The 26712-nt window shown below is 41.1% G+C and overlaps 1 protein-coding gene across 1 annotated transcript in view; it reads left to right on the top strand.

The window, feature by feature from the left end:
• PKHD1 (PKHD1 ciliary IPT domain containing fibrocystin/polyductin) overlaps nt 1-26712 on the top strand; it is a 1684711-nt gene that overhangs the window by 1561243 nt on the left and 96756 nt on the right. The window contains exons 55-57 of the mRNA XM_069236642.1: nt 6300-6454; nt 9369-9518; nt 24272-25147. Coding sequence (XP_069092743.1) covers nt 6300-6454; nt 9369-9518; nt 24272-25147 — 1181 coding nt within the window. The remainder of the gene's footprint in view (nt 1-6299; nt 6455-9368; nt 9519-24271; nt 25148-26712) is intronic.

The raw sequence follows: 26712 nt of genomic DNA, 5'->3' as shown, positions 1-26712 counted from the left end.
TATATATATATATATAGAGAGAGAGAGAGAGAGAGAGAGCGATAGAGAGAGAGAAAGACAAAGAGAGAGAGATAGAGAATGGATTATTATTTGGGGTGTTTCAAGCAGTGACGGTTGGTGACATTTCAAAGTGGTGGAGTATAAAAGTTGGGTATCACTTTTATGTAGTAAGTGAAACAAGCTTAATGGACACACATAGTTACCCGGGAGGGGGGCAGCTTCGGAAAGCACCCACATCTGCTGGCTTTAGTCAGTCATATAGAAATATGTGCAGTCATATCTTTAAGTGGGATGAAGAAAGTGGAGACGCTCTTAAAGGTAAAATGTAAAATAAATTTATGTGATTCCCATAGTGTGCCACCTGTCTGGTATTTTGGTTTCTATCTGAGATGTTATTGATTCCACAACTGACTTACTCCTAAACCCTGCCAGTACCATTTGCTTTGTCAGTGGTTGTTAGCTGTTCGAGATAAATGTGTGAGAACAATTATTTGTTATAACTAATTGCCATTGGAAATGTTTCAAATCTCAAATTGTGAGACTGTGAATGAAATATTATTGAGGCCTGTGGAAAGAGTATTGGCCTTCCGTTATGTATGCTTGATAATAGATATGTATGCCCTTTTTCTTTGCAACTCTCGTCTATCTGCACATCTTCAGCTTCTCCTCTTTCCTCTTCAGCATCCTCTTTTCACTCTCCCTCAAATGCACTTCCTTGCATCTCCCTCACTTCACGACCCCCAACCATACACTGCACCCACTGACATTTAAGAACTTTATTTCTTTCACTTTTACCTTGTAAATATTTTGGAATCTGTGTAACCCCTTCCCACACATTTACACAGAATTTCAATTGCAACTGGAATACATGACCATGGTTTGTCAGTCAAGAAAATGTTTATGTTGACCTTAGTCTTTAAACATCATAAAAACTGTTCTAAATCATCTGATTACATATTTACAGTTAAAGTCACATTATACAAACTCAACATAAGATTTATACATTCCATAAAATCATTTAAAAAGCCCCTATTAAAAATCAGGTAAATACTTTTAGCGACAACCGTATATATCTTCCTAAGACGCATTTCACAAAAAAAAAATGAATTTAATTTTATAGCGCTATTGCTTTCCTCTGTTCATAAATACCATATTTTAGAAACAGTGGCTTTAAAATTACCCTCCGAAGTATCTGCAATTTTAAACTATCTAGAAGAATATGCAAGCTGTCACATTTTACCTGAACCCACAATTGCATCTTCCATGCTCATCCATCATTGCTGACTTTACTTTGCTACTTCTGCAGCATGGATTTAGGCCAATTCTTAGGGACTGATTACGACCTTGGGGGATGAGATACTCTGGCACAAACGTGACTGATTGCCCGAATGCCATTGACAAGTTTCATAGGATGTAATGGAACTTGTAGTACAGCGGATGGGATATCCATCATGTTTGTGACAGAGTATCCCATCCACCAAGGTCGTAATCAGAGAGGGTTTCCCCTGCAGATACTGCATGTCCTCCGAGCGCCCTTTGTAATCCCTTTCTGGCTGTTTTTGTTTGTTGAATTTAAGCCCAGCGTCCTACATATTCCAACCAGGTTTCTTTTGGCAATCTTAGCCCAATTAAATTTTTGCAGAGCAACAGTACCTTTTGCCCTTCTTCTATCTCCAGTTGTAGCCAGAATCTTACTGTGTCCGCCTAGGCTGAATAGCTGGTGAACTGCCTGGTTCATTACCGACCTAGGTAATGACAGTAGGCTTTTCAGGCATTTTCCCTCTTTGTTTTCCCAATTCATTTTGCCACTTAAACATAAAAATTGAACTCTGTAATGAAATTGTAGTTGACTCATAGCTGTATAAGCAGACAATACATGTCTGAAAGACATGACTCCATAATAATTATTTCATTTTTTAAGGCCACCTATTGACGCCAATGTTCTTCCATTCAGCAACTCAATATGTTCGAACCAGGTATAAGTACCTATATTTACTTTCTGTTCCTAATGTATTAGGCCCCAAATATCATTCAAATTTTGCATGTTTTTCCCCAAATCTCAAAACTTTTATCTTATCCATATTTATCACTAGCTTTTTCTTAGTACAGTACTCCAGAAACATATACAATTTGTTTTGTAGGCCTATTTCCATCACATCCATTATGACTAAGTCATGTGTATGTAAAGGGCAAGCTATATACGTACCATTCATTTTTTAGGCTGATGCACTTTGATGCGGCTACTACTGCCAGTAGGTCGGCAATGAAAAGAGAAAAAAGCAAGGGGGCCAGAACACACCCCTGTCGTAGGCCATTCCTGATTGGATTTTACGAGTCAGCCTTCCTTAAAGATCAATGATTACCTGGAACCAATTCTGTGAACGCAAGCTCTGTATAATAATAAGAAGGCTTAGTGGAATTTACATTTGAGTCACCTTTTTCCGTAGACATACCTGGTCTGCAGAATCAAATGCTGCATGGAAATCAATGGAACAGCAGAATAAGTTACCCCTTTGTTCCACAGCCTTCCTTGCGAGTGACCACAAGCTGAAACAATGGTCTGTCGTAGAGTGTCCTTCCTTAAACCCTCCTGTTCTAATGGAACAATTTCATAAAGCTCTACCCATTCTTAGAGGCTGCCTAAGGTGATATCTGCAAACAGTTTTCCACTGCATCAAAGAGGTTGATTAATCTATATAATTTTTTTACATTTTGTATCTTCTTTCTTATGTATATGTCTTATGGTTGAGCCCTTTCAGTTTTCATGGAACTTGCCTGTAGAAAGGAACCCCTGAAATGTCAGATGGAAATATTTCACCCACCATTCAGCTTTAGTTTTGATTAAGACAGCAGGTAGATTATCTGAGCCAGCCACTCTGTTGGTATCTTAGAATTTTTGCAGGGACAACTGGCCTTTAATCTCATCATGCATATCGATCCAAGCTATCCTACTCTCCTTCTGTACCATACATTTCCTTTAGATATTAAGCCCATGCTTCTTCCTCTAATACACATTTCAAAGACCCCTTCCCCTTTCGCAGCCCTCCTGCACAATCTGACAAACATTTTTGTATTTTGTTTTTGAGAGATTTTAGCATTGTTTTTTCAGTAGCTCTCCTTGTAAGATCTTTTCCTGTCACTTATCATTTTTTTATATTTTCTCTTTAAGTTCTGGAGATGTGTATAACTCTTGTGATCATATTTTACTATAAGGTTCCCCTCTCCTTCCTTATGAGGCTTTTTACATGTCTGCAATCTCTGTCAAACCAAGCGTTCTCTTTTCTAGCATCTTCCTCTGCCTTTTTCTCCTTACCCCTATTTGCCCTTAACTCCACCTTTAAACACTGTACCATCTGGAGGATTATTTTATCATACAATCCTCTACTATTAGCTGAAGCTATTGACATATCTTGGTTCTGTTCAAAATGTCAGTTCTTCCAGTTGTTTCTCATTGATCTTAGTAGTCATACGTTATGAATATTCTACCACTACAAGGATGACAAATTCTCTATCTGTACCCTCTCCTACTGAGATTTCCAAAAGCAGGGGGTAGTGATCACTTCCCTCTAACTGCTCTAGTTCAAAACTTTTGATCTTATCAAAGAAGCAAGCGTGCATAAAAATATAACAAACCAGGCACAACTGCATTTCATTCTTATCCATCTGTCTTACCCGGGGGTCTGTGTTCACACGTCCATTTAAACGGAACATCTTCATTGTCCCTAAATAGTTCACAAGTGTTACATCATATGTTGCCATTTTACATGCAGGATATCTTGCAATGCTAATACTATATGCTGCCTGTATTGCTTTAAACAAGGGTTCTGAATGTTTCTAGTTCAATCTATGATTAACATCTGTCATCAACAGGATCATATCCTCCTGATTGTTTGCCCAGGTCCATTCCACATCTTCATTAAATCTTCTTAGCTCTCTGTCATACATTTGCATATCTCTTACTTGGATGTATTCATTGATTATCCCTTTGTACCTTGGGTCAACTACATATAGGTGCACTCTATAGGCCACTATCAAGTTACAGCTTACTTTTATCATTGTTATCTTTCTTGCTGCCTTAGTGGATATAAACGTTAGCGCCTCAGAAGGGCGACCTTGTCCCCCTTTCTAAGCAATTTTATTCACCTGCAGGAACCCAGCTACCTCTGGAGGTTTGTCACATAGCCATTTTTCTGATAAGCATATAAATCTGTACATTTTCAGCCTCTCTTTAAAAACTTCTTGTTCTGTATGCGCTCTGCAGAGAGGCCAACCCACTGGCAGGCACTTTGCTTTGCCTTCAGTCTCAGCACCAGAGCTCTCAATCAAAGCCCCTCACAAACACCGGGTACGATTCAAAGTATGCACCATACAAGAGTAATTAGATGCTCAGAAATCATACAGAAACACAATATGTTTAAATAGCTAACACACTTGGGAATGACAAGATTAATAAAAATGTGATAAAAAAGAGGAACTAAATCGCTGACATGCATTATCGTAATGGTTTTAAACATTCATTGTTCATAAATGAATCCATGTTTTTGGCATTAATGTTAAGAGTATGAAGATAGGGCCAGTTTTAATTCCATACAGCATGTAACTGTCTTTACTTTAAGCATATATTTCTCCCTTTTGTGTTTGACTTGTTTATTTTGGTCACCCTCGCAAGAGAATAAAAACCCTGCTTGTCTTTTTGATCAATTTTGCTGGGGAGCAAATACAGCTGCTCCACTTCTGAAGGAGCCAGCCACCTGCAGACAGTGCCTGGGTGTCACAGTGGGGGAGATAAGCATGGCCAGAGATCTCAGCACAATATACATCACACAAGATTAGCATTATAACACTTACCATTACTGAGGACAGGCCACCACATCACACATGCTTGCCTCCAGTCCTACTGTGTGACGAATGATATAGGTAGGTCTATGTCTGTGAATGATGGATGTCTGGCTTTATGCAGGGATGCAGACTCTTACTCCCGAAACCGTGTTGCTGACAGCGCAACTAGCCCACCGTGGATACCACTGTAGACTACAAAGGCTTCAGAAGAGTTAGCCCTGTGTCACGCATCACATTGTAGAAAGTTTATTTACTACCTGTCTTTCATCTCCTGCTTCACAGAGAGGCAGGTCAGGCAGCCTGGGACATACACCCCAGACTTAAACACATCAATGTGTTTACAAATATGATTGTATCGCTAAATAAATTGATCTATTTAATATTTTTGAGGTAAGCGTGGAGGGATTTCAGAAAGGGGCAGCCCCAGAGCCCTAATGGAGAAACCACCCCTGACGTCAAGGAATAATAACACTACCTTGTCAGGTGAACCCCAAAGTCACTAAGCTAAACCGAGCTCAATTCCCCTGTAGCTACAGCACAGCGCAGACAGGCTTAACTTAGGGCAATATTAAAAGTATTTATTTATTCAATACCAAATAGTAAGAAAGCCAAAACACCAAAAAGAAAACATGCCAAACCGAGGTAAAATAGAGTAAAATTGAATAAACAAAGGGGCACCAAAACAACAGAAATCTAATAAAAAGGAACTGCAGTTATGACTTTCTAATATTTTGTGTACAAATAGCGCATGAGTGCAGTTTGAATAGGTGGAATCCCGTGCACGAGTAATCCGGAATGGAGTATAACTTGAAGCATAATCAGTTCTGTTTAATTTATTTTCTCATCATCTTAATTCTCTCTCTCTCTCTCTATATATATATATATATATATATATATATATATATATATATATATATATATATATATATATATGTATGTATATATATATATATATATATAAAATAAGAAAAGATGTTTGTAAAAGACTTATTGTATCAACAAAGTATTACTCAAAAATACATTTATTCATAGAGTCCAGTAAAAACGATAATGATGATAGACAAATGCTGCCTTTGTTTTTTTATTCAAAGGTAAGAAATCACTTATATATTCAGAATCTTTTATTTCAGTTATCACCTTGCATGATGCAGTGATATGTATATCTTTAGGACGAAAAGAACTGACAGAATGAATTGATGATGTGTTTAACACAAATTTTTAACCATTGTGTAATTTTTAAGTGTTATAGATAAAAAGGTGCTATTATTACCTAATTTTAAGTTACTCGAGTCGCCTAATGATTTTGAAAGGCTAGAATGCTGAGTTGGTGTTAACGGGATGCAAACTTGTCAACAGAAGATAAGAGCAGAGAGCGCTAGCTCACTGTAAACTCTTAACATCTACCTTTTGCTATCTTTCTCACAATGTCGAGTGACTCTTCTTTTTTGTGACTTTCATAGAATTTTGTTGGAAGATGCTGTTGATTGGATTCCTGGTGAAGACATTGTGATCAGCTCCTCGACCTATGATGCCCATCAAGCTGAGCTGGGAACTGTCACAGAGGTCTACAAGAATAGCATTAAAATTCATAAGCAGCTCCTTCACAGACACACTGGTAAGATGATCTACTTAATACCTTTATAGTAAATGCATCGATTGCTGGAAGGAGGACAGTTGCTGATTCTGAGCACAGAACAGAGATCCCTTTGTTTAGTTCAAAATCCCAAAAAATGTTCTTGGCTATCAACACTTTGTAAGATGAGGATGAATGATCACACCACCTCATTGAGGATTAGTACCTACATTCTCTCTCTCTGGAGACCCCATGCATCTGAGCTCCGGCTCATGAAAAAGGCTTTAGCTGTCAGTCACAGCAAGAGCTACTCAGGATTTTGTCACATCCCTTAATGGAGTGCTAAACTGAGCAATGACTCAAATGGTCACACACCATAACAGAGTGTGTTGCTTCAGTCCTCTACTGAGCATCACTTGAAATCCACAGAGTGTAAGTTGATTCAAATGACATCCAACCTGCAAGAGTATTCATAGTGTGTATTATAACAGAGATATGAGCAGCAATAGAGCATGTTTTGGCACAAAGTTAAGCACTATGGATGAACTCAGGGAACAACACTAAAAGTGCCATATTATTAATTCAGCTTGTACCCATGTCTTTGAACTCATGTTTAGATGTTCATGCGCCAGCGGGTAGACTCAGCCTTTCATCCTCCCAAGTCGATAAAGTGAGTACCTTGAGTTAGGTAACAATGGGCATCTGTTACTGAGCACCAAGACGGGGCAAGGGGTGAATGCGCACTTCACAAATACATATGCTATGCTGAGTACAAATACAATGTAAGAAGCAGTAATTACTAAAGAACCAAAACAGAAATAAAATGTGTGTATACCAAATGTGACACAATTGACATATAACATAAAAGGGCTTTGTTGGGTTTGTTCATATCTGGGGAAACTAAAGATATTGTGAGATTGCCATGAATGTGGCAGGGTAAGGACTCAAGACAGGCAGGTTCACCAAAAGTGATGTAGCTCAGAATAACAAGTACTAGTGTTCACCAATGTTGTCAAATTTGTTATATGCTGACAGGCATATCACACTGAAGTCATCCATCGAAATAAGAAAAGAGATCAGAGTTGCATCATATCACTATCAATACACAAACATCCAAATATATCTTGGGGCATCCAGTATAAACACAGAGAAATATAATCATGAAAACGTGTGATGAGGATGAATAACACTGAATGAAATTGATTCAAAGAAAAAAAAATCATATTTCTTAGATCTGAGGGAACGATTGGCTTTTAATACAATACTGTGGATTTAGAACTATAAAAGCATGATTAAGCAAGCACATACGTAATTGGGAGTATTGCTAAAGAAATATGTTTTATGAATAATAGATCGCTGTCTGTTTCCACTAAAGTGCTCGATGTTCCCACCAAACTTTCCTTATGTATTCCCATGGGGCACCCAATGAATTAGTTAATTGTTATTAACATTTCTGCATCATTTCAATTTTTTTATGTCGTCATAAAAGTGGAGGCTTCAATGTTTTTATGATCCTTAATAAGTCGTACGTTTTTAATTTAACATTGACAGAGTGCACTGGATTTTCCAGTCCACAAAAAGCTGGAGAAAAATCAGGCGATTGTAATTTTGGCAACGTATGTATTATTACTAGAGAACAATACGACTGAGCAGTAATATTGCCAAACAACAACAGAAAAACGTATCAGTAATCGTTATTGCAGAAGATGCTAAATTCAGCAACCATGTACATGAAAGGAGACACAAAGGAGGGACACAGCTAAAAAAGAAAGAGAATACAAGGCAGATGGTGAACAAAATAAATGAACTAAACTGCAGCGCCGCCATAGTAGCAACTCAAATTACAAAGTAATGTAACTGCAAAGATTGCAAAGATGTAATACTGGGCAAAAACTGCAAACATAAAAAGGAAATGTGAAACTTCATTTTCAGAAGTACTCCTTTGTGCACAGTAAGATGAGGACATTTGCTGAAGAGGTGTTTAATACAATTAAATAATATTGTGTCTTGTGAAACTAGTGCAAGTGGCATTTTTGACATGCTATAAAGAACTTGATTAAGGTGCATTTTGAATGAAAATGCTTGAGTCTCAATATCTAAAGTACCCAATCTGTGGCATGATTCAGCCGTGTATTAGTTGTTGAATCTCTTCATAGTGAGAAATTACTTGATTTTCGCTTCAGAATGTTCACAATACCAGTTGCGGCGCCATGTTAGATTTAAGCTGGAATTACCATAATTGCTACCAATACAGAGTGGAAATGGAATCAACTAGACATGTTTTGCTTCAGATTTGGAGCAAAGGAGTCGGCTGGATTTCTCTTGTGCATTATTAGGGACTGGTTGTCTTGTCCTTGGCTGACTCTATCCAACCTCTCAAATTGTGACAGGGTAAGTGAGTTTTTTAGCAAATTCAGTTCAGTGCCTTCAGTGCCTGATCTGTAATGTGTAAGTCAAACCATTGTATATGATAGCCACATATGAATTTTATGCTGATAGCAACTGTTAACAGTTGATAAACTTTTTAGAATACCTCAATGGTCTTTGTGATTGTAACACTTTGTTATTCTTTATTTTGGGGCTGATTCACAAAAGCATTCATGATTATGGAAAGTAGTACTACTATTTACATATTCTTATATGCCTTTGTGAATTGGCCTTGGAACATTAAACTTTCTGTTATTAAAAGTTCAAAGACAATCCATTTATACTAATTGTTTATGAATTTTCCTTGGACATTTCCACTTTATTTCCATTTTGGATGTTCACAATGGCAGGTAAGATTGTATAAAAGAGTACTGCCGGAGTACTATTACATGCACTCCAAAATGCCTTTTTCAGTAGGGCCTGATATCTTTGTATGGTTTGATAACATTTGAAAAACACACATTTTAAATGGAATGGAGACCTCTTTCTCACTTCTCATAACTTTCTTGATCATTTATAAATTATGCAGGAAGGTCATATATGGTTGAAAACAGGAATTTGTCTTCTGCTGCGGAGGTTGGTCTTTTGACACGAAATGTAAAGATTGAGTCTGACGAGCCCTGCTCTGGGAGAATTCATGTTGGGCAACTCAAAAGCATAAATGGAACATATTTCACAGGTATGTTAAATAAAAACAAGTTTGAAAATGCTCTTTTGCCCAGTTGTCTATCTTAACATTTGCTAGTATTATTAGTAGTCTTGGGTTTGGGTCTGCAGCACAAAGACTGTATTGAGAGAAATGTTCAATTAGATCATCTATTTTATAATTAGAATAATTAAATTGCTTTCACATATTTTATTATCTGTTTTATTATTTGCCATGAAAGCTGACTATCATATCAAAAAGGAGGCGGGATCCCACAGAAGGGAGGGTACATATTTACTTAAAAGAGTGCACACGCCACACCCAGACAGTTTGGAGAGCAACAACTACTGCCTCACTGGAGCGCATTAGTTGTACACAATGTACATATGACCCCACGACATCACAACATAACAGTCCATCTTGCATGTCAAAGGATAGTTACAAGAAACAATACCTCAATAATAAGGGCCTGATTGAGAATGTGGCGGGCGGGTTATTTAATCACAAACATGATGGATATCCCGCAGGACGTATTGCAATTTCCATAGGATATTATGGAACCGTAATATGGCGGCTGGGATATCGATCATGTTTGTGATGGAGTAACCCCATCTGCCAAACTCTAAATCAGGCCCTAAGTTTACAATAGTCATTTCTAATGAAAATTAATCAGTTCACCTAATGTATTGGTACGTAGAAGTCCATAGTTCCATAGAAATAATCACAGCACATTAGAATGATAGCAACCATCTCTATTCACTATTCTTTTGTTCAGGGATGCCTTTCTCTTACATTTATCAAACCCTATACCACATACAGACCTCTCTACAGTCTCAGATAACTTCTGTGCATATGCATGACTTTTTCCAGACATTCAGAAATACACACTGTTCATCATTTGATGCCCTTTCAACTGTTGTTCATGACTCAGCTCTAGTATGTATCCCCCTGTCATAAAAGGATACATATTTTATACATAATATATAACTTGGAATTCCAAAGAATAGATCAGTGCATACAGTCAATTTCATAGTGCATCATATACTCCCTTCACTTTTCCATCATCCATGTCATTACACTATTTTCCTCCCACCTCAGGTGGCCTGAAAATCCATCTACAAAAGTAAGCATAACACACCATTTATCAGTTTACTGCTTGATCACTTAATTAGTTCAGTGGAACAAATCTGGTTAGTTTTAACTCATTACTGATCAATCACAACCAAGAAGTTAAACTAGGTCCCTTCACTTCTGACATCACTACCATCATCTTTGGAGTACCTCAAGGATCAGCCCTCTCACCTGTACTGTACTGTACAGCACCTGTTGAGATGAGTGACATACATCCTGCCAGCCCATCACATCATCTTTCACAGATATGCATACAATACACTTTAATATTGGGATTCATACAGAACAGAAAATTGTCTGAAAGATGTGCAGCAGTTGATGATTTTTAATTGGCTCTGCTGCAAAAGCCAAAAAAGAGAGATCCTATACCTGAGACTAGTGGACCTCTCACTCTTTCTTTTAGTTTGGCCTGATTTCATGGGCCCAGGTCAAATCCAATTTTTAAATTTCATTTGCAAGAGGTATTGCAATACCTATCTCCACTACATGTGTGGGCTGTGGTGACAGCTGGTTTCATGCATTCCCTCTGCATGGTTTCATCCTAGACTCATCGCTCACCATGACCCAGCAAGTCAACGCCGTCTCATCTTCCTGCTTCAACACCCTCCGCATGCTCTGCAAGATCTTCACATGGATCCCCACCGAAACCAGAGGGACGGTCACCAACGCCCTCGTCAGCAGCAGACTGGACTTCGGCAACGCTCTCTACGCTGGAACCACGGCCAAGCTCCAGAAAAAACTGCAACGTATACAGAACGCCTCCGCACACCTCATCCTCGACATCCCACGCCGCAACCACATCTCAGCCCACCTCAGAGATCTAAACTGGCTCCCCGTCAACAAAAAGATCACCTTCAAACTTCTCATCCATGCCCACAAAGCTCTCCACAACGCTGGCCCTGCCTACCTCAACGAGCGACTCACCTTCCACAATCCCAAACGCCAACTCCGCTCAGCCAACCTCGCCCTCGCCACTGTCCCTCGCATCCACCGAACTACAGCCGGAGGCAGATCCTTCTCCCACCTCGCCACCAAGACCTAGAACTCCCTCCCCGTCCACCTACGACAGACCCAGGACCTCCTGACCTTCAGGAAACGCCCCAAGACCTGGCTATTCGAGCAGTAGCAAGAACTGATTTTCTGCTGTCTTGCCCTGCTGCCTGCTGCCCTCCTGAGGAAGGACTGGACCCATCTAACTTGAACCCAGAGTGAATTCAAGGGCTTGCTGACTTGCCTTCTTCTTCAGAAGTCTCAGGGACACAAAAAACTTCAACCCATGATCACCTACAACACCTGGACCTTGCTTGCTGCAAGTTTGCCTGCCAAGTGGTGCTAATCCAGTCCTGGGCCCTTTGAAGTGGGTATAAAGTGCTGTAACTGGAATAATACATGCATCACTGCCATTGCACCGGTCGGAAACAACACATCTCTTCGATACCAGTGCATCGCTGCTTGAGGACTTCACATCGCTGGCTACACGGCTCGATGACGACATATTGCTTTCATTGCAAAGTGTTCACGGACGATGTATTTCCGAATGTGCATATCTGACCCTACTAATCACCTGCATCCAAAGGAATCAACACTGATGCATCTCCACCTCTGCTCCTTGCATCGGGTCTTTGTCTTCGATGCATCCTCCAGCATTTGTAGCAGGACAAGGTTGGACCCTGTATCCGACCCATGCTCCATCTAGGTCAACCTAAACTTTTAGATTTGACCCGGTCAAGCAAGACCAGATAGCCCTGATTGGCTGATAGCACTATATTTTCAAATCTTCTTTCAAAATCGATATTTTGACTTCTACTTATTGGACTTTCTACTTATTGGAAAATTAAGCTCTATCCAACCAGGTGTAGTATCTTTTTAGTGGCGCTTCTCACTGTTTTACTGCTTTAAGTGTTACACAAATACTTTATACATTGCCTCCTAAGTTAAGCCTGACTGCTCTGTGCCATGCAACGGGAGGGTGAGCACAGGTTAATTTATGGTGTGCATCTGACTTACACTGACTAGGATTGTGGTTCCTGGCATACTCTGCCAACCAGAACCCCAATTTCTAACAAAGCTTCAGCACACAATAGGAGATCCACAAAGAAGCATGATTCTTCACCAGATGGAAGTATGCTGGAAAGCACAATACTGCCTGCTGTATTCTTCTTCTCCACTCAAGCCAGTGGCGTAACATTAGCCCCCGTGGTGCAGGGGGGCTCCCGAAGGTCCAGTGCGCCCCTGGCCTGGGAGCTCCTGACTGTGTCAGACCCACCTTCCATGTAGTTTGCAGTGGGCTCCTTACGTTTAGTTATGCAACTGACTCAAGCGCACCAATGCCCAGTATCAAATCTTCAGCAACATGTTTTGAGCTCATAGCAGAAGTTTGATCATGACACCGATCTCTTCCCACACTGGTCATTTTACATCCTGAACTGCTTCCATCCACTTGTACATACTCCGGCTTACTATCGAGCACATATAGCCAAGGAACAATTTGACCAGACAAATGGCAGGTGCACAAGAATAAAAATGAAAACCAGCAATGAAAATAATGAAGCAGAAATGCCCTTGAGTGGCACAAAAGCGCTGTAGTTTGCCTCTCGCTTTTTTCCTCAAAGGGCCTCATTATGATTAACGTGGATTCTAAGCTACTTCTGTTTAGCATTAGCAGGTATTCTGAATGGAAACCCCGAGGATCCGCGGAGAAATGGGGAATTACAGGGAGTAATCTTTTTTCTTCCTCCTGGCGGTTTCCTTCGAGTGTTGCTCCGGGGGAAACAAGACAGGCTGTTTCCACTGCCCTCATCATCTTCATTCGGGCCAGGAAGATGTCTCATTGGTCCTTCTAGTCACTTGTAAAACGTCCCTCAGTGTGTGTGATTGGCCATGTTAACCAGCCTCTGATTCATTCACTGCAGCCCCTATTCCATAGTTTGAATAAAGTTTGTTTAGTTTGTCCACTGGCATCATGCTCCCCCAACTGAATCACACCTCTACTAGCTTCAGCAGACATCATTCTCTCAGTTCTGAAAAGTCAGAAGTTGGCAGGCTGTGGTGGTTATGTCTTTTTACCTGTCAGGATACTTCAATTCGATTTCCTCAGAAGCAGAAGATAACTCCTCTGTCCCGACCCGAGCTACTCACAACGAATATTAATCCTTCGTGCTGAGTACCCCGGAGGGGGAAAGGGGAATGGGATGGTAGAGAGACTGCCACAGAGATGATGAACGCCAGTACTCAGTCTGCCTCTTCACATCTAAGATTGGATACAGCACCTGCAAGAGTCACAGTCGCAATTACTAGGGACATACAACATCAGTTTTTCACTTTCTACTCTCAACACTTAATTCTCTTTAATTCTATTATTTCTTCACTCAGCCTGAGTTCTCTGTAGCCTTGCTTCTCTCTATAAATGATAGCTCTTCTTAAAAAAAATGCTTATTACTGATTCTGGAAGAACTTCTCAACCTTTGTTAGAGATTGGTTTTATGTTGCTATATATATATATATATATATATAGTTGGTGATAATGCGTTCTTCAAATCAGCTGATGTTATTTAATTTCTCCTGTCTTATTGTGACTTCTGTCAATACTTGTATTTGTAAATGCTTGTTTATTAAAGTTCGTTTCTCCTTTCTTACTTCGACATTTGTTGATAACTTGTATTTGTAAATGCTTGTTTATTACAGTTAGTTTCTCCTTCCTTACTTCGACATCTGTCGATAACTTGTAGTTGTAAATGCTTGTTTATTTAAGTTTGTTTCTCTTTTAAACTCTATTTTGGTTTATTACCATTGAATTTGTAAATGCTTATTTGTTAACAGTTCGTTTCTCCTTTAAACTTGGCCTTTGTTTATAACCTTGACATTTGTAGATGCTTGCTCTTTTAAAGTTCGTTTTTTCTTTGACTTTAATATCTTAAACAAGAACCTTGTAAACATAAGGTTAATTCATACATTAACTCTGTAGCCTTGCCGACTTCCACGGGAACGGTCTACTATCAAACTCTTCGAATAAACCTTGACAATATTTATCCGTTTTCTGTAATATAATCTTCAAATGTAATTTTACCTCACAGGAGTTTCTGTTCTGAAGCGCGCTCTCTCTCCACACAGCTGATTCCTGTCAGACCTCAGTTGAAGTGCAAGGCTTCCAGCTGGAGAGCTCGTAACCTAGCAACCAACCGATTGCAAGACTAGAACTGTAACTAACCTTCAGGACTCACAGCGGCCATCTTGGATCTTCTCTTCTTGATTCTTCCTTTGAAATAAGCGCAAGATTACTCTGCAAACCTTCTTCCAGTTTGGGCTTTGCTGTCTCCACTGAGGATATCTCTTTGCTTTTCTCATGCACTTCTTTGATTTGACTTGGCAAGTTTGTGTGGTCATGACAGTACTCCCCCTCAAGGAACAGTTCTCCAATTTAGGTTTGCTTGGGTAGTTTCTATGAAAGTTTTTCACTAATCTTGAAGCATGTACATACTCGTGCGGCTCTCAGGATCGTTCCTCTGGACCATAACCTTTCCAATCAATTAGATAATAAAGCTGGCCATTACGGATTTTGGAATCTAAGATTTGATTGACCTCATACTCTTCTGCAGAGCTAATCTGGATAGGAATTGGAGGGGAGTTTTGACGTAAATTTGGAGGACTGTTCTTTAACAAGGAGACATGGAAAACAGGATGTATCTTTAGATGAGCTGGCAACTGCAATTTAACTGCCACTGGATTGATCATCTTGTCAACTTTGAATGGGCCTATAAATCGTGGCTAAAATTTGCGATTTCCTTTGAGACGTAAATGACGAGTGGATAACCAAACTTTGGCCCTCATTCTGACCTTGGCGGTCGGCGGAGAGGCAGCGGTCGGACCGCGAACAGACCAGCGGTAAAAAAAATGGCATTCTGACCGCGGCGGTCACCGCCGCGATCGACTGCCACTTCCCCACTCCGACCGCCACGGCGGTCATGACTGCCGGGCTGGAGTTTGCGCACTCCGGCCCGACGGTCGTCCCAAGACCGCCAACGGTATCATGACCCTGCTTACCGCCGCGGTTTCTGGCGGTCGGGAACCGCCATGCGAACCATGGCGGTAGGCACTATCGGGGCCAGGGAATTCCTTCCCTGGCACTGATAGGGGTCTCCCCCACCCCCCACTACACCCCACGAGTCCTCCCCCCACACCCTCCACCCCCCTGCCACCACCAAGAGGTGGTACGGACCCCCTCCCCACCCCCACCCCCGACATGCACATACATGCACCCCGACATGCACACACCCCCTACACACACACATACACAACGGGGACACATACCCGCACACATACATGCAGACATGCGCACCCGCCGAACTGCACACATTACCCATAGACACAGCAGCACCCCCCGCCCGCATACACGCACTCACACACCCCCTCTACACACTCACACGCACACCCCCATGCACGCACACATCACACAACACCCCCCACCCCCTCCCCTAACGGACGATCAACTTACCTTGTGCGTTGGTCCTCCGGGAGGCGACGGGAGCCATGGGGAGGTGACCGCCAACAGAACACCGCCAACAGAAGACCACCACACAGATATGTGGGTCGTAATTCTGTGGGCGGTGTTCTGCTGGCGTGGCGGTGGAGGTTGACCAGTCTCCACTTTCCCGCCGACCGCCAGTGTGGCTGCTGGCGGTTTCCCGGCGGAACGCTCCCAGCGGTCGGAATACGCACAGCGGCATACCGCGGCGGTAACTCGGCGGTCTTGCGAAAAGACCGCCAAGGTCAGAATGAGGGCCTTTGTCTCCTTTCGAATAAATGGGGCTCTCTCTTTTTTTTCTATCAGCCTGAGTCTTATATGAGTCTTTTGCTTGAATGATGTTTTTTCTAGCCCTAACTAACGTGGTCTGCAAATCCCTCACCATCTCTTCTACTGCAGGCACTGAATCATCTTCTTTACCCAACATTACATTAGGATGTCTACCATGGTTCAGATAAAAGGGGGTGAACCCAGTGGTGGAATGAACAGCATTATTGTAAGCAAATTCAGCTGCCCACATCAACTCGGGCCATTCATTCTCTTTATCGAATAAATTGAGTCTTAAATACTGTTCTAACTCTTGATTCACTCTCTCTGTTTGCCCATCGGTTTCAGGATGGTAACTGGTAGAGTAACGAGAATCAATTCCTAATCTTTTACTAAAGGCCTTCCAAAAGCGAGAAACAAATTGGGACCCCCTGTCTGAAACTAGAATTTTTGGGATACCATGGGTGCGTACTATGTGTTGTGTAAACAACTGTGCAACCTGTGGGGCTCGAGGGATTTCTTTCAAAGGAATGAAATGCGCCATTTTAGTGAAAGTGTCTACAAAAACTAGGATAGTGTTAAAACCTTGGCTACTAGGGAGGTCCACTATAAGATCCATAGTAACAGTATGCCAGGCATGGGGTGCAGTGGGCAAAGGTCTTAACTGACCTTGTGAAGCTGTTCTATTTGATTTCCCTCTTTGACATTTGTCACAAGTTGACACATATTGTCTTATCTGAGTTTTCATTTTTGGCCACCAAAGTTCTCGTTGTATTAGATTTTGAGTCTTTTGAATTCCTTTGTGTCCAGCCAATTGTTCGTCATGATAAGCCTGAAGAATTTTTTCTTGCAGCTCCACAGTCGGAACATACAGTGCACCTTTAAAGTATGGCAAACCTTTTTTGATTTCTCTTCCTTGGCCTTCTTTGGACCACTTCAGCATTCCTTCGAATGTTAAGTTTTCTTGAATTTCTTTGGTTAAATTTTCATACAATATGGCAGATATGAACTTCTCTTGTGGAATAATCAATTCTTTTTCTGGAGGCTCTTTAACTGCACCAGTATCAATTCGAGATAGAGCATCTGCCTTCCCATTTACTTTTCCTGGTCTGAAAGTGATAACAAAATCAAAGTCTGCAAAATATAGGGACCAACGCAGTTGTCTAGCTGTTAGAGTTCGAGCTGATTTTAAAAACTGTAAATTTCGGTGGTCCGTGTAAACAGTCACTTTATGCTTAGCTCCCAAAATGTAATGCCTCCACTCACGAAAAGTTTCTTTGACTGCCAATAGCTCCTTATCCGCAATTGAATAATTTATCTCTGGTGGTGTTAATTTTCGAGAGAAATAGGCCACTGAATGTAATTGACCTGTATCTTTATGACGCTGGGAAAGGATACCTCCTATGGCAACATCTGAAGCAATTGCCTCCACATAATATGGCTCATCTGGATTGGGGTGGAGCAAGATTGGAGCTGAGACAAAGGAATTCTTCAAAAAATTAATAGCATTTTCAGCTTCTTTTGTCCACTCAAACTTCACTCCTTTCTTCAACAATCGAGTAATGGGTGTAACTGTTTGAGAAAAATTGGATATGAATCTTCGATAAAAATTAGCGAACCCCAAGAAACTCTGGATCTCTTTGACATTGCAAGGAGAAGGCCAATGTTGCACTGTCTTTATCTTGGCAGGATCCATATTAACTCCTTCTGGTGACAAAATGAATCCTAAGAACTCAACTCGTTCCACATGAAATGCACACTTCTCCAATTTTACATAGAGATGGTTTTCTTGCAACCTTGTGAGGATGGATCGAACATGGGAAATGTGCTCCTGTAGATTGTCGGAAAAGATTAAAATGTCATCTATATAAACCACGGCAATCCGGTTGAGGAATTCTCGTAATATATCATTAACGAAATGCTGGAAGGCAGCGGGAGCATTGCATAACCCATAAGGCATCACTTGATATTCAAATAATCCGTATCGAGTCCGAAAAGCGGTTTTCCATTCATCCCCTGAAGCCACTCGAATCAAATGATATGCTCCTCGCAGGTCCAATTTGGTGTAGATTCTAGCATTCTTTACTTGATCTAATAAAACTGACACTAAAGGCAGTGGGTATCGATTCTTGATGGTAACCTGATTGAGGGCTCGATAATCAATGCAAGTTCGAAGACTCCCATCCTTCTTTGGTATGAAAAATAGTGGGGATGACACTGGAGATTCAGAAGGACGAATAAAACCATTAGCAAGATATTGATCCAAATACTCCTTTAAATGTTGATTCTCTGCTTCGGTCAATGCATATATTCTGCTACATGGCAATATCGCACCTGGCTCCAGTTCAATTTTGCAGTCGTAGGGTCGATGTGGTGGCAATTTCTCAGCCTCCTTTTCATCAAAAACGGCGACTAAATCCTCATATTCTTTTGGGATTTCTGCTGTCTTTAGGGCACAGATCATTGAAGAGTGTGATGATAAACAGGCCGCTTGGGACTTGGTGGACACTTCCACTCCATCATGAAAGCAATTCTCTTTGCAGTAAGAGAAATTCATCTTGATCGTTCTTTTGCTCCAATCAATTTGTGGATTATGTTCTGTAAACCAGGGCAGACCCAAAATGAGTTGAAATTGTGGAGCATCTATCAAATTAAATATTATCTGCTCCTGATGTCTACCAAAACCTTGCATCTGAATTGGTTCGGTCTCATGGGAAATGGGTCCTGAAGAAAGATTGGTTCCATCCACAGCTCTTACTACTTCCAAAGTAGATTTCTTGATAAATCGAATACCCATTTTACGAGCGTATTTGATATCAAAGAAGTTGCCCGTAGCTCCAGAGTCTATCATAACTGAGATCCCTTGAATTTCCTTCTCAAGGGTCTTAACTAATACTGTTTGTACCAAACGTGGCGCTGCGGTTTGTAAGGTATTCGCCACTTGTTGATCTAAAGGAGTTGTCTTGGGTTCTGCTTTCATCAGGGCAACTCCCTCTACTGATGAAGCTGGCCTTTTCCCGACTGAAGAGCTTTGGGTTTCTTGGGACAGTTTTTAACAAAATGCCCAGATGCACCGCAATATAAACATAGTTGATTCACTCTTCTTTTCTCTTTTTCTTCCTTAGATAAAGGACCTCGGATGGAACCAATTTGCATTGGTTCTTCTATCGTTATCCTTTCTCCGGCTCTCGTATGATCATTTCTTACACGATCAATTCTCAGGGGAAATGGTCGATACTCTCTTCTCTTTTCTGCTCTTCGTTCAGTTAACCAGTGGTCAATCTGTAACACAAGATCAATTAACTCCGAAATTTCGGTGGGTCTATTTGGAACTTGTGCTAAGGCATCTTTCAATTCATCTCTCAGTCCACGATAAAATATGGCGGCTCTTTTTGACTCCGGCCAGGCAGTCTCTACAATGAGTTTATTGAAATGAGCCAGATAGGCTACTAGATCTTTATTACCTTGCCTGATTTCCAGTAGTTCGTTGTCAGTGGCTTGAGCTGCAGTTCGCCGATCAAATATTCTTAAGAACTCTTCCTTGAAATTTTGGAAATTATATAAAACAGGATCATTTCTGGAAATTATTGGCATGGACCATGCGGCCGCATCTCCTGTCAGATAAGACAATATAAATGCCACTTTGGACTGGTCTTCGGAAAAAATGACTGGTCTACATAAAAAATGCAATGAGCATTAGGTCAGAAAAATCTGCGCCTTATTTGGATTCCCCACCAAAGCGCTCGAGTTGAGCCAAAGGAATAATAGGGGAAACCGCATGAATTACTTGAGTGGATATACCTGCAGACTGTGAAGGGCTAGGGATTTGTGAAAACACAGATTCATTTGATTTAGCGGTGTTCCCTAACTCATTTATTCGCTGTTTTATTTGGACTGTTTCTTCTATGGTGTTATTTAATTGTTTCTGTAACCGTTCCAAAACGGTGGCTAATGCTTTTATATCAATTCCTTCTGCCATTCTGCTCAGGAGGAAATCTGTTTTTTCCCTAAAATTAGGGTGATGGCACTTCAATCTGTCAGGATACTTCAATTCGATTTCCTCAGAAGCAGAAGATAACTCCTCAGTCCCGACCCGAGCTACTCACAACGAATATTAATCCTTCGTGCTGAGTACCCCGGAGGGGGAAAGGGGAATGGGATGGTAGAGAGACTGCCACAGAGATGATGAACGCCAGTACTCAGTCTGCCTCTTCACATCTAAGATTGGATACAGCACCTGCAAGAGTCACAGTCGCAATTACTAGGGACATACAACATCAGTTTTTCACTTTCTACTCTCAACACTTAATTCTCTTTAATTCTATTATTTCTTCACTCACCCTGAGTTCTCTGTAGCCATGCTTCTCTCTATAAATGATAGCTCTTCTTAAAAAAAAATGCTTATTACTGATTCTGGAAGAACTTCTCAACCTTTTTTAGAGATTGGTTTTATGTTGCTATATATATATATATATAGTTGGTGATAATGCGTTCTTCAAATCAGCTGATGTTATTTAATTTCTCCTGTCTTATTGTGACTTCTGTCAATACTTGTATTTGTAAATGCTTGTTTATTAAAGTTCGTTTCTCCTTTCTTACTTCGACATTTGTTGATAACTTGTATTTGTAAATGCTTGTTTATTACAGTTAGTTTCTCCTTCCTTACTTCGACATCTGTCGATAACTTGTAGTTGTAAATACTTGTTTATTTAAGTTCGTTTCTCTTTTAAACTCTATTTTGGTTTATTACCATTGAATTTGTAAATGCTTATTTGTTAACAGTTCGTTTCTCCTTTAAACTTGGCCTTTGTTTATAACCTTGACATTTGTAGATGCTTGCTCTTTTAAAGTTCATTTTTTCTTTGACTTTAATATCTTAAACAAGAACCTTGTAAACATAAGGTTAATTCATACATTAACTCTGTAGCCTTGCCGACTTCCACGGGAAAGGTCTACTATCAAACTCTTCGAATAAACCTTGACAATATTTATCCGTTTTCTGTAATATAATCTTCAAATGTAATTTTACCTCACAGGAGTTTCTGTTCTGAAGCGCGCTCTCTCTCCACACAGCTGATTCCTGTCAGACCTCAGTTGAAGTGCAAGGCTTCTAGCTGGAGAGCTCGTAACCTAGCAACCAACCGATTGCAAGACTAGAACTGTAACTAACCTTCAGGACTCACAGCGGCCATCTTGGATCTTCTCTTCTTGATTCTTCCTTTGAAATAAGCTCAAGATTACTCTGCAAACCTTCTTCCAGTTTGGGCTTTGCTGTCTCCACTGAGGATATCTCTTTGCTTTTCTCATGCACTTCTTTGATTTGACTTGGCAAGTTTGTGTGGTCATGACATTACCCTATGGGTATATGTCTAGAAAAAAGTCCTGTCCTATGTTTGAAGATCCACATTATGGGGTTCATTATGACCCTGGCGGAAGGCGGAGAAGCGACAGTAAGACCGCCAACAGGCTGGCAGTCTTTTTTTTTTGTATTATGACCATGGCGGTTACCGCCATGGTCATCCGCCGGTTCTCCGTTCCGCCCACCAGGCTGGAGACCTGGGTCTCCAGCCTGGTGGCCGTCACTATACCGCCGGCGGTATTTTGACCCGGCTTACTGCCGTGGATTTCCTGCGGTTGGAACCGCCATGAAATCCATGGCGGTAAGCACTATCAGTGCCAGGGAATTCCTTCCCTGGCACTGATAGGGGTCTCCCCCAACCCCCACCCCCACCCCGACTCCCTCCCCTACACCCCCCACCACCCCTGCCACCCGCCAAAGGTGGCAGGACCCACCTCTCCACCCCGACCCCCAACATCACAGAACTCACACACACACAACACGCACGCAGGCACCACCAACACACACATGCACACACACCGACATACATGCCTACATCCACACACACAGTCAGACACGCATACCCACATACAAACATACACGCACACATCCATACAGACATACCCACAGACATACACGCACTCATTCCCAATACACGCAACACCCCCGCAAGCATACACGCGCTCACACACCCCCTCTACATACACAGACGCACACCCCCATCCACCCACACAACACACAACACCCCTTTCCCCCCTCCCCCCTCCGCTAACGGACGATCGACTTACCTGTTCCGTCGATCATCCGGGAGGGGATGGGAGCCATGGGGGCTGCTCCGCCGACACCACACCGCCAACAGAACACCGCCACGCCGAATCACAGGACATGATTCGGTGGGCGGTGTTCTGTTGGCGTGGCGGTGAAGGTGGAGCAACCTCCACTTCCCCGCCACCCGCCAGTATGGCTGTTGGCGGCTCTCCGTCGGAAAAAGGACGGAGAGCAGCCAACAGTCATAATACACCGAGCGGCAAACCGCCACTACTGGCGGTCTTCCGCACGGCGGTCCCTCGGCGGTCTTGTAAAAAGACCGCCGAGGTTGTAATGACCACCTATATCTTCCTGTCTGGTGTGTAGCATCATTCAGACTAATGCAGTTCAACAATGTAGCATGCAATTACTGTATTTCAGATAACAATAAGTAATTTCCTGGTTTGCTTGCCTGTTTTTCAAATGTTAATTAAAAAATTTGAAATTAAAAATGCAAACACCCATTTGGATTCATTGGACGCTAGAAACTGCGGATAAGTTCTGGCAGTAGCCTGCGAGGGAGTTCTTACCAGAGGTGATGTATTTAATGGAGGAAGCCTTTAGTATGACTGAGATAACTTAAGACCATGAGGACTTCTGAAGAACAAAGAATGCTTTTTCTACGTCTGCCACATAGACATATTAGGAGTACTATCTTGTGCCATTGTAACATTATATCCTGATGTTGAGGGCCATAATAGTTAAAGGCCGTCTTCCTAAGTTATAAACACAAGATGAAGGTAAGTGAATATAATGTTAGAGATGGTCCTAAACAACTGGTATAACCAGAAGAAGGGCTATAATGCTATTAGAACATTCGACCCACTGAGATAGTGTTCTAGAATAATCAGGAAAAATCAAAAAGACAACCATTGGAAAGTTGGAGCAGAAGGCCTACCTCAGTCAATATTGGCCAATCCCCTTAATTGTCTCCAATCGAACACGCAACAGATACCTTACATTATGTGTGGATGAATGAAGCTGGGCCTGTTGTTGCTGTGATGGTGGTGAATTATGATTGGTCTATTTACAACCTACAGTACATTTTATTACGAATAAATATATCACTGAAATTCCTAGTGACATCATCCTTCAGTACGTTTATAAAATAGAATAATCCATTAAAACTGCTTAAGGTACCAGTGTAATTGACTGTTAGAGGTTGTCTGTAGACTTAGGGGACATTAGAAGTGCCTTAAAAAGACTAGTCTGTGTTTATTGCATACAGCTCTATATTTTGCTACATTGTAAATGAACTGATAGGTAAAACATACTTATGACAAGTACTAGTTTGATGTACACCCACTAGGGACTATGCTGTGAAGCATTGTTATAGTTGGATTTTGAAGGATGCAAAGGGCATAAAAAAAGCAAGGGCTGGGACCTATGGGACGATTAATCTCTGCAACCGCAGGCCTTACAAGTATTACTGCTACAATATATAGAATAGCTGATTATGGTGGTCATGGAGAAATATTCTGGATCAGTAAATTAAAGCTGCCATAAAGTGTCTATTAGGCTGAGTCATGCGCAAAAATTAGATGTATTAAAGTTTTTTTTAAATTTAACTTAATTTGGGATAAACATATTTGTTACTATTAGATCTATTCAACAAAATGCCATTGTGTTAATAATGTTTGAGTCATTTTGTGCATGTGTATCTAGGTGTTTAGTCAGAGCTACATCACAAAGTATTTTAACAAGTTACTATTCATGTTACAGGAGTCCTTCAGCTTTCACATGTTGAAATCACAAATTTTGGCACCATGCAACATTCTTCCATTGAGATTAATGGTGCAGCTCCAGGATCTTACATGATGTTTTCAAGCATCCACCATAGTTGCAGTGGTGGAATCAGTGCTGTGGCAAGCAGCAACATTTCACTGAATGGTAATGTAGTGTTCAACACAACAGGGCATGGGATAAACTTAGAAGGCCAAAACCACAAACTTTCTAGAAACCTCATTGTCTTAACCAAGCAGCCAGAAAATGTGAAAGAATGGATTGCCAGCATCAAAGTTAATTTAGCAGATGACATCACCTTACTTGGCAATACTGTGGCGGGCTCCGAACGTGTAGCTTTTCGGGTCAGTGGTCAAATCTGCGATGAATTTCAAAACCCTTGGAAAGAAAATGTGGCCCATTCTAGTCTTCATGGTGTGCATCTGTATGATGGAGATGGGTTTCAAAACTGCACCAGAATTGCTGGATTCACTGCCTACAAGAACTATGATTATGGCATCATGTTCCATGTTGGAAGCAGTGTGGTGGTGGAAAACCTAACATTAATCGATAATAACATTGGGCTTCTCCCAATTGTGCATGGACAAAAAGATCAAAACAAATTTGAAAAGAAGTACATCTTGCTGAGACAATGTGTGATTGTAGCAACAAGCCCAGCTTTTGACTGCCTGAAGGACCGTATCAGACCTTACAATGTAGATTTGACTTCAAGAGATCGTTCACCTTTGAACCCTTTACGAGGCCGTGTTGGAATCATATGGCCTATATTCACTTCGAAGGCAGGCCAGTGGCCAAAGGATTCCTGGCATAGAATCATCAGCAATTCAAGTGTTCATGGAATCACAAAGTTTCAAGGTTGGTTTATCACCATTCCCATGATACATTACAGAGTTCATATTGCCTTCATAAAACAAATAAGGTGCCTTCAATATTTGCTATATCTTTTTGATTGAATGTTGTTTCTTTCATTCTAGTGAGAGTTATAAAATATTGAGCATGGATGCAGTGTTAAGCATGATGCACAATAAAATGAATGCTTTCTGCATGTGGGGTAAAGAAAAAAGCATGAGGGGAAATTAAAAAAGCTGGGGGGTGCATTACCTCTTACCAAGTCCAACTGTCAGGATAGACTGGGTGAGTGGGGTGGAGGGAAGAAAGAATATGTTACTGAATTATTTTGATGTTGGTCAACCTCTCTATAAATTCTTCAATTTTCTCCCAGTCACTCATTTTCAAGTAAAGGCACATAATGGAATTTGTGGTATGGGCGTCAGTAAACTGGTGCTTCAGTGACCTTGAGGAGGTCACAGGGATCAATTACTTGTCAGTAAAAAAAATGTATAGACATGTGACAAGTGACCAATCATTTTAACCAAATGTGTTAAATTTTAAGTGGCTGAAATCTTTTTAGAATTGTATTATGGTTAATACTGGGTGAAATCCTTAGATTTTATCAGTCAACTTGCGAAAAGTAATGCAAAATCTGAAATGCTGTTGAGAGGGATCAAAAGCAAACAAAGCACTCAGGCCCATATTTATACTTTTTTAGCCCCGCATTTGCGTCATTTTTTTACGCAAAAGCAGCGCAGACTTACAAAATACAATTGTATTTTGTAAGTTTGCGCCGATTTTGCGTAAAAAAATGACACAAATGCGGTGCAAAAAAAGTATAGATATGGGCCTCAATCTCCAAGACCTTCTACTGAGCAATGAACTCTAAATTACAAACATATGCTACTCTAATCTTTCCTTACATCCAGGGTATGGGGAGGGGCATTTTCAGTACCTGACTCAACCTGATGCCAAAATGCACATGTTGGAGCATGTAATTGGCTTCCAATTGCTGCATGAGCTGACGGGTGACCGCTTTCTATTCTTTTAGCCAAAATGTTTGTTCCTGCTAGACACCAGAAACTGTCAGATAAAGGCAATAGCAGAATGTCAATATAAGGTACAAGAAAAAATAAAAGGACACTGTGGACCTTTTTAATCGATTTAAGTTAAGTGGAATCTAAGTGCCATATTTACAAGGCCAGTTGTGCTGCTGTAACGTCACCTTTAGTGATGGTCCGGCGGCACAAACTACAGAGCTATACTTACAAGGCCACATAAAGCCACCCTGAGTGGCTGTTCCTGGCCATGTAATTATAGACTGAGTCAACTCAGCTCAAGTTGCTGCGTTGACTAACCCTGCGACAGGGAGGCGTGCCATAGTTGGAATGGTGGGTGTTCCCACATAACACCCATGGCATTTGACACCTTCCTGGATTTACAAGATTTTGTTAACCTGGAAATGTGTCACAACCCTATGCCTCCCCAGGGGAGGTGTAAGGGAGAAGCAACAAAAGGAAATACATTTATTTCTCCTTATTTTTTCCTTTTTCTATGTGTGCTGCAAAACTCCTCTTGTGTTTGTTTTT

This window comes from Pleurodeles waltl, chromosome 5 (assembly GCF_031143425.1).
Source record: "Pleurodeles waltl isolate 20211129_DDA chromosome 5, aPleWal1.hap1.20221129, whole genome shotgun sequence".
NCBI classification, from domain to species: Eukaryota; Metazoa; Chordata; class Amphibia; order Caudata; family Salamandridae; genus Pleurodeles; species Pleurodeles waltl.
Note: the sequence above shows the minus strand (reverse complement) of the source record. Positions and strands in the feature narration are given on the sequence as shown.